Source organism: Engraulis encrasicolus, chromosome 21, assembly GCF_034702125.1.
Source record: "Engraulis encrasicolus isolate BLACKSEA-1 chromosome 21, IST_EnEncr_1.0, whole genome shotgun sequence".
In the NCBI taxonomy this organism is placed as follows: Eukaryota; Metazoa; Chordata; class Actinopteri; order Clupeiformes; family Engraulidae; genus Engraulis; species Engraulis encrasicolus.
In genome coordinates this window covers 37523367-37532761 of record NC_085877.1, presented here as the reverse complement: position 1 = coordinate 37532761, position 9395 = coordinate 37523367, and the positions used below count along the sequence as shown (strand labels likewise).

Genomic DNA, 9395 nt, shown 5'->3' with positions numbered 1-9395 from the left:
CCCATTTCTAAAACAATGAATAACTTTTATATTTAATATAAAGGTATCATTTCCAGTGGCATTATAACCCCCTGTTATAATGTGGTCAAAGTATAAAAACTTTTCCCTCCACTTTATTCCTAACCAACGACGGAAAGGAGTGGGCATTTGAAACAGAAGCAGTGTTAACTTAACTTAAGACACAGGAAAGGCAAATGGCATGCGTACAGATGAGGAGATGCAAATGAATGAATGTTATGACAATTTAATTATCACCTGCAAGGTAACATTTAACTCAAGGCTACTGTAGGTTACATAGGATACAGTGAAATCAAATACAGTTTACCCAAGATAGATAGACAGAGAGAGAGAAAGAGAGAGGGAGAGAAAGACAGAGGTTGGAGCCCCTTTAGAGATGGAAAGAGACTCCCAGAGGAATTTCTGAGGTGAGCTTATATACGGCAACCCCCCACCCCAAAAGTGTCCTTTGTCTTGCAAGGGCCAGTGACACCCCACCCCAGTGGTTTGAGCCACCACATGGCATGGGGGGAATGACCCCTAAAGTCAACTTTTACCAGATAACAGCAACAGTAACAACAACAATATCAGTTCTGGGTCATCCAACAATTTCCATATTTACAGTTGACCCTTTGATACAATGAGATATGTCAAAATCGCATTGAATCACAAAACAATGGATGGCTGGAGATGATAATGTTGATGGCTGGTGGAACCTGGTACTGTTTCACACAGGGCACTGATGAATGTAAAATATATCAGTATCTCTGTGTGGCTACTAGTGACTAAAGGTTCTTTCTTGAGGGGTCCGTCACAGCAGGCATCCTTTATCATAGAGGGGTGTCGAATTCTGGCAGTCTTCTTATCTTATCAGTCTTTTCAGAGTTTAGGCATTTGCATACAGAATGATTGACTGACTGACACAGCATATGGCTTGGAAGGTAACCAGCTGCATCAGAGGTTTTCATTGCAACAGTTAAAATACATTACACTTGTAATTTCATCCCAGCTACAGTCTTCTGGTCTGTTACAGAATATATTCACATATTTAGCATCACATTGGTGTTTACATTATTGTCAGAGAAGAAATGGACAGTAGTGTGTCCTATGAGTGTTATCTCACTTGTTGCTAACTGAGGCCATTTTATTAATGCTTCTTTGCCTCAGGCCTTTTTTTTGCTCAGGGCAGGCTACAGGGCAGGGCTTCACATTTTCCCTAATTGTAGACTTTGACTGTACTTTGCAGCCTTGCTACTTACATAATGGCACCAGTTCATTTGCAACCTCAAATAGATAACTTTTAGTTAGGACACATAATCAGGTAAATATTCTTCCACACAATATTTGGTTGTAGGTAATAATACTAAAAGCAAGGCCTTTGCGGTTTCACACATAAACAGCTCTAGTCTTCAAACAGCTATCCGATGCACACAACTAACGAGCAAGCACAACATAAAGTCTACTGCTCTAGTAAGTCTATGCAAAGAAGGACAGCCTTTTAGACGAGCCTAAACGGTTCCAACCTGCAAACAGCCTGTCTATGGCTTTGTAAGCACACACAACAGCTAAGATATATTATATAACATTTCAACTTTCACATGTGCAGTATGAAAATAACAGGCATTGTGAATAATTTCTTGAAGGTGGCGAGGTAAACAGCAAAGGTGATAACTTTTAAAACGTGAAAACGCCCCGTGCGAAATTTACTAAAGCCACGCGGTGGGGACACAGTAATGCATTACATGGCTATGAGAAGTCTATGCTCATTAGCAAGCAAACGTGTCTTCTTACCACACCGCTGCGTTATGACTTTGTCTGCGTTTAATTGCGCTGATCCGTGGGCATCTCACTTCGAAATGAACTCTTAAGATAAGGTGAACACATCTGGTCAAAACCTGTGTGAATACTGTTCATACTGGGAGAAATACACAAATTATCCATCATACGCATAGTGGAGCAACGGTCTGAAAATCATAGGCATGTCGTGAACATTTGTGGATTTTTTCCTTCTTGGAGGTGGCGGCGGGGGTCCTGCGCGATATCTCTCGAAGGTCGGCGAGTCACACGAGCTGCTTTATCAGTCTCGAGTGATGCGCGACGCTTGAGGAAGTATGGCGGAGGATGGCCCAGTCCAAGTTGCCAACATTTTTGCGCTTCATGCCCTGCTTTGTTGCAGGATTTACAACATTTGCCGTGATCGCTTACTTTTCGCCTAGAGCGCTTCTTTTGGGGCCTTTGTTTGCTCAACCTTGCAAGGCATCGGAGGGCGGCCGCACTGCGCTCTTCTATAGAGGCGTCGCTAACCACAGCTTTTGTCTCGGCATCACATGGAGCGCGGGCAGATGTGCCAGCGGCATCGGTGCGCTCACGATTCATTTTCCCATTTAACAGTTCCATATTGTTCACAACAGTTGCAAGGAAATCATTCAGCCGTTCAATTGTCTGATTTTGTTCTTCAATCACTTTCTGCTGCTTCTCATACAGTATATGCATAATGCCTTCAGAATATTTGCGTTGCTTTGCTTTTGTCTTACGCATGCCATAAAACAACCAGTAATGATATATATCCTCCTCATTAGATTCTACCGTAATGCGTTTGGTAGCCAGTTTATCTAATGTATCAGCCAAATTGCATTTCACTGCGTTCAGAAGTTTACTTCTGCCCAAATGTTTGTCCATTCTGCATGGGAAGGAAAGCCGAACTTTCTGAATTTGCTGGTGAGATTTTAACACTTTCTCAATGTACTTGAAATAAGTTAGATTCCTACTCACCAACCCTCAGATTTGTTCACACGTCCCAATGCAGAATTGTTTTTCGTTAATCTGACTCCAAATTTTTGCGTATCCAGGGATCACGTCGGGGTCACCACTGTAAAAGTATAAAAACTTTTCCCTCCACTTTATTCCTAACCAACGACGGAAAGGAGTGGGCATTTGAAACAGAAGCAGTGTTAACTTAACTTAAGACACAGGAAAGGCAAATGGCATGCGTACAGATGAGGAGATGCAAATGAATGAATGTTATGACAATTTAATTATCAACTGCAAGGTAACATTACATTTAACTCAAGGCTACTGCAGGTTACATAGGATACAGTGAAATCAAATACAGTTTACCCAAGATAGATAGACAGAGAGAGAGAAAGAGAGAGGGAGAGAAAGACAGAGGTTGGAGCCCCTTTAGAGATGGAAAGAGACTCCCAGAGGAATTTCTGAGGTGAGCTTATATACGGCAACCCCCCACCCCAAAAGTGTCCTTTGTCTTGCAAGGGCCAGTGACACCCCACCCCAGTGGTTTGAGCCACCACATGGCATGGGGGGAATGACCCCTAAAGTCAACTTTTACCAGATAACAGCAACAGTAACAACAACAATATCAGTTCTGGGTCATCCAACAATTTCCATATTTACAATGTGGTCAAATACAGAGATATGGCACAATATTGGTTGAAAGGTGAATTCCGCTTTAAGTAACTGATAGTAGTTTTACAGTGACCATCTACTGTTTGGATGCATGGTGTGCAGTAACAAGTTGAATCACAACAGTAATGGGACGGCCTTCATGCATGTGGGTGTGTGTGTGTGTACCCGTGCGCGCGTGTGTGTTTTTTTCTTCACCTCACCTCTCAGGTGTGTGTGGCCTCTCCTCCTCTGTGCCACGTCAGTTCCATGTGGTGAAGAAGTGGAAGACTTGGACAGCAGCTCAGCAGCACTGCAGAGACAACTTCACTGACCTGGCCACCATAGACGACATGACGGAAATAGAGAAGCTAAAGAGAGTGATCCAGGATGTTGGGGCGGAGGGGAGGGTTTGGATTGGGCTGAGGCAGGGCAGGTGGAAGTGGTCTCTGGCTGATGGAGAAAATGAGGCTGAGTTCTGGAACTGGGATACAGATAGAGGCCAACCAACACCCAGAGCTGGATTAGACTGTGGCTGCATTTCCAATGCGGGGAAGTGGCACGATTGCTACTGCAGTGTGCTGCGTCAGTCAATTTGCTACAATGGTGAGTAGGGATGTAAATAAAATCGAAATGTATCGATGTATCGGAAGTATCGGCCTGCGATTTAATCGAATCTCATCGCATTGTGGGGCATTCTTAAGAATCGAAAAGAATCGAATTGCTGGCCCCTGTGCAATGCCCTAGCTCCATAACACCATTTCCATAGTGGAAAAGTAATTGGAAAAATTCGAATCGAACCGAATCACATCGTATCGTGGGGAATTCTTAAGTATCGAAAAAAATTCAAATCCCTGATTTAAGAAATCGATACCATATGGTATCGTTGTGAAGGCTGTGATTTACACCCCTAACCGCAGAAATACACCAGCGGCGATGCGATTCAAGCGACAGAGTGTAGCAGCAAGCGATACAAGCGATTGAGGAGACAAGAGTATGTCCGTACAGGCAGAAGGCAAAGCATTCAAGTATTCCCATTGGCTGTGGTCACTGACCTCTATACAGTCATTGGCTGTCGCGGCTTGTCGCCGAACCGCATCATAGAAAGTTGAAAAGATTTCAACTTCAAACTTTCGCGCTCGTCGCGCCCATCGCTCTAGTCTCCAGAATCGCTTTTGTCTCTCGACTCAATACAAAGTCAATTACTTCCGTCGCTCGACTCGCTCAGATCGCCGCTGGTGTATTTCTGCGGTAATGGTGAGACACCACCCAGGCTCCCTTATTCCCTCATGCATAAAAATGCATTTGTCATGTCATGTCAGACTATTAGACTGTGCTTGGTCCCTATACAACATACTGTGACATACAGTATTGTCCATTATTACAGGGCCAAACTCCACACCCCCCTATGTGCTGGTTGAAGAGAAGAAGAACTGGGCAGATGCTCAGAGATACTGCCGAGACAAATACACAGACCTGGCCAGCGTGAGGAACCAGGCTGCGAATGACAAGATCTACACAGACATTCTTAGTGGACTAGCATATAATCCCTTTCCCTGGATCGGCCTTTTCAGAGAGTGGGAGTGGTCAGATGGCAGCAGCTCCTCCTTTCGCAACTGGGCATCTGGGCAACCCAGCTACTACTCCAGTTCACACAGTCCCTGTGTGGTAATGCGGTCCTCTGGTCTGTGGAATGATGAATCCTGTGATAGTCGAAGATACTTTGTCTGCTACGAAGGTGAGTCTTACAGCCCTCAGCTCAGCAGCATATAAATGCATATGGGTGGTGCTGTGGCACTGCGTGCTAAGGCATCCAAGCCGAAATGGGCTTGGGACCCCGGTTCGAGTTCGGCCTGTCATTTCCCACCCTGTCTCTCTCCCTGTCATTTCTCTACTGTCCCTCTTCTTCTTCTTCTTCTTCTTCTTCTTCTTCTTCTTCTTCTTCTTCTTCTTCTTCTTCTTCTTCTTCTTCTTCTTGATGTTTTATATTACTGAAATCTTTTCTGATGTTTGTTGTTTTTGTGCTGGTAATACTAATGTCTATATTGATCATGTGATTCAGTATTATTGTGCCATTTTATCCTGTTTACTGAAATGAGTTTTGTGTTTGTGTTCAACCCTCAGCTCTCCCTGTAGTTGAGGTGGTGTCTCCCCAGCCTCCCTTGTACTCTGGAGATGAAGTCACCCTCAGGTGTGACATACCCAGGTATGCAGGCCAGCACCAGTATGTCTGGCTAAAGGATAACAACACAGTTCCTGGCGAGACTAGTCAGACCATCACCATCACACTCCCAGGTCAGTACCAGTGCCACAGGCAGAGAGGAGGTTCTTCAGTGGCACCCTACATCAGCAAGCCTCTTGACATTAAATACCAGGGTGAGTCGACACTCAGTACTAATCACTAATAATCACTGACATAAAATATATGACATTTGACACATATTTATTGGTTATGGCTAATGTTTAACAATAACTACTCTGCCCTTTTCGGGTGTTGAGCACTGATGTACGTAGCGACACATCATTCAGGTTCTGGTGTCCTTTGTTTTCAGCCCTCCCTAATGCTACAGTGGAGGTGGTGTCTCCTCAGAGTCCCTTTTATTCTGGAGATGAAGTCACTCTGAAGTGTAACATAACACAGTACACTGACTGGCGTTATGGCTGGTTTAAGGACGGCAGTCAGATTCCTCACAAGACAGGTCAGATCGTCACCATCACACTCCCCCTAGAGGCAGGCCAGTATCAGTGTGATGGACTCAGGAAAGCTCGCCCACATCAGTCATATGTGAGCAAGTCCACTACCATTGCCAACCAGGGTGAGTCAACATTTCACTCAATATTATCACTGATTACAAAGAAACACATTAACATTTGATGCAGTCTACCGTATGTTTTTTATGACCACTGCCCGAACAAGACAATCTTACGGGGCCATATGTAGCCCTCAACACCTATTGTGTTACTTAATGAAAGAATGATAGAATAGAATGGAATAGAATAGAATAAAATAGAAAGCCTTTATTGTCATAATACAAAATATACTGAGATGTGAGCTTCCCACAGTCCTTTACAGATGAACATAGTCCAGTAAGTGTGAGTTAATTGTCGTAACAATTTTTGGGGAAGAAGCTGTTCTTCATCCTATTGGTTCTGGCTGGTAATGCCTTGTAGCACAGAAAAAAATCCATCCCTAAACCTAAACTGTCAGTAAATAAATGGTTTTCCACATTTAGTTTTGTCAATAACGAATAAATAGACACTTGAATGTAATGCTCATCACACAGACAAAGCACACACTCAGAATGATATCACTAGGGCTGGGACTCGATTAAAATTTTTAATCGAATTAATCTATAGGCTTTGGAATTATGTAATCGAATTAATTGCATTTTAATCACATTTAAATATCTGATTTGAGAACAGTGAAAAATATTTTTTTTGCACATGGATTTTGAATAATTACAATAAATAAGCTTCATCTAAAACTTCATTTTTAAAGAAGAAGAGAAGAAGAGAGAAACCCTTCTCAATTCAGCAGGCCTCCACTGGTCTAATCCAGAACTATGTAGCTATATTATACTGTGATTAATTTCTTAATCGCATTAATTAATTAATCGAATCACGTGATTAATTAAACAAAATTAAACAAGAATAATGTCTCAGCCCTAGATATCACTGAATCTTTTTGTGATCTGTCAACTTAATTACCTCAGATCTCCCTATACTGTTACAGTGAAGGTGTGGTTTCCTCCCCACATCTTACTCGCCTGGTGTGTGTGTGTGTGTGTGTGTGTGTGTGTGTGTGTGTGTGTGTGTGTGTGTGTGTGTGTGTGTGTGTGTGTGTGTGTGTGTGTGTGTGTGTGTGTGTGTGTGTGTGTGTGTGTTGCCCTTATGTAGGTCATGTGAAAAGGACTCAAATGGTGAGAGTGGAAATGGAGGCATCTGACGATATGGACATGGAAGATCCTGACGTGCAGAAGGCCTTTCTTCAGCAGGTGAGCCCAGCACACACACACACACACACACACACACACACACACACACACACACACACACACACACACACACACACACACACACACACACACACACACACACACACACACACACACACACACACACACACACACACACACACACACACCTCTTGTTCTCTAAATCACTTCTGGTTTTCTTCTTCAGATTGGGGACAGACTGAAGGCCAAGGGGTTTCGAGGAGATGTGAAGCTTTCCTGGATGAAGCAACCAGATGGAAAGGTGTTCCACAAGAAGAAGAACGACAAGAAGAAGGAGAAGAGAGATGAGTTCTGAACACACTCTGAGTTTATTTAGGGAAGTCATCACTGGCAGCCCACATTACACAGGGTAGTTAGTGTTTCTTCAGGTTCTCCTGAATCTTTAATACAATATTCATTATACGGTATGGTATGTCTTTAAGATAACAATGGGTTTGTATGTGTCATTTTGATTTGGATGTTGATATTCAGTTCTCTATTGGTGATGTTTCACAGAATATTATTGTATAATATTTCACATCCTGGTTTGTCACATCCTGTCTTCTTGGTGGCTTTGGATTGGTGTGAGTGTGTGTGTACTGTTTCATATAATCATTGAGATGACTGTTCCACTTTAGGCTGTCAATACATGCTTCAGAGTGTGAGGAGTTATGTATGTCACAGTCGCACACCAAGCAAGGTGACTCCGGGTTGTGAATCCTCCATGGCCACGGTTCCCCAAGAGTTCATTTCAGTCAAACATGTCAGGAAAAGTATACAAATGTAACATGTCTGAAACAAAAGAAAACTTAAGACTTGACTTCATAAGAAGACATAACGAATACATCTATTTTCTATTGTTTATTGTGGTCTGACGTGACAACTGCAGAACTGAGTCCAGTTGTTACTAGGTGACCAGAGAAGGGCTCTAAAGCCTGGCTCAAACTACACGACTATCGGCCCGATTCTTGGCTGAGAAAACCCCCTTACGACAATCGGTGGAACGTTGCCCCCCAGGACCATCGCAATCTATTGTCGCGAAAAATTTCCTCATCGTGGCCGATGTTCTAAGATCAAAGACGAGTTTGCAGAAACACAGGACGAGTTGTAATTATAAGTGGCCAATGTTCTAAGATCAAACTTTGGCAGCTGAAAGAGTCGCTGATCGCAAATCATAGATATCAAACAGTGTTTGATATTTGCAACTGGAAATAGAACGTCGGGCATTGTCTCGTGGTTCCGAGCAGGGATAAGATCGACAGTTGCGATTCTCTTCTGGTGTGCGGTGCATCCCGACGTCAAAATCAGACACACAATCGGGAGTCGTGTAGTTTCAGCCTGGCTTTAAGAAGACTTCTGTGTCCCATTTCACAAACGAGTGACTGCCACATTAGGCTAAATCCAGCGAGGACCTGATTATCAAATCTCTTCGAAACTTAGTCTGACCTCTGCCTCTTTTCCACTAGAGGTTTTCAGGCCTACAGTTCGACACAGTGTGACTCGGCCGCCACTTTTTGCTTTACGATTGAGCTGTGTCATGCCTATTGGAAAACCAAAAAGTGTCGGCCGAGTCGCGCTTTGTCAAGCTGTAGGCCTGTAGCGACAGTGGAAAAGAGGCACTAGAGCAGGCATACACAACAACACATGGGCATGAACATCAACCATCTCTTCCTTTCTCACACAGACACAGACACACACACACACACACACAAAGTGTCAGATTGATGTTACACTCCAACTTAAAGGCCTGACTACAAGACAATACTGAATATAAGATAACCCCCCACCCATTTTTTTTTTTACTGCTTCAATTTTTTGGGGGAAAAGGTTTTTGTTTTAGGCTACATAAGAAGACAAGGGTACACAGGTCAAAATTATGTTCATAAATTATTTCATATTTTAATAAAACACGTTTCACAGCATCATTTCCATGAGCAGTCTTTATAACAGAGCACGAAGTAACGCGGCACAAAGATTCTCCGCCTCTCTTAGCTCATTCGGGGG

General features: G+C 43.2%; 1 protein-coding gene across 1 annotated transcript; it reads left to right on the top strand.

Moving 5' to 3' along the window:
• Window positions 1-2324: 2324 nt before the first annotated feature.
• LOC134437392 (C-type mannose receptor 2-like) lies at window positions 2325-8055 on the top strand. Its single transcript, XM_063186884.1, has 9 exons — window positions 2325-2356; window positions 2847-2868; window positions 3663-4002; window positions 4784-5134; window positions 5521-5772; window positions 5949-6212; window positions 7294-7391; window positions 7579-7761; window positions 8030-8055. The coding sequence occupies exons 1-8, from the start codon at window positions 2325-2327 to the stop codon at window positions 7705-7707; spliced, it is 1488 nt and encodes a 495-aa protein (XP_063042954.1). The 3' UTR covers window positions 7708-7761; window positions 8030-8055.
• Window positions 8056-9395: the final 1340 nt, after the last annotated feature.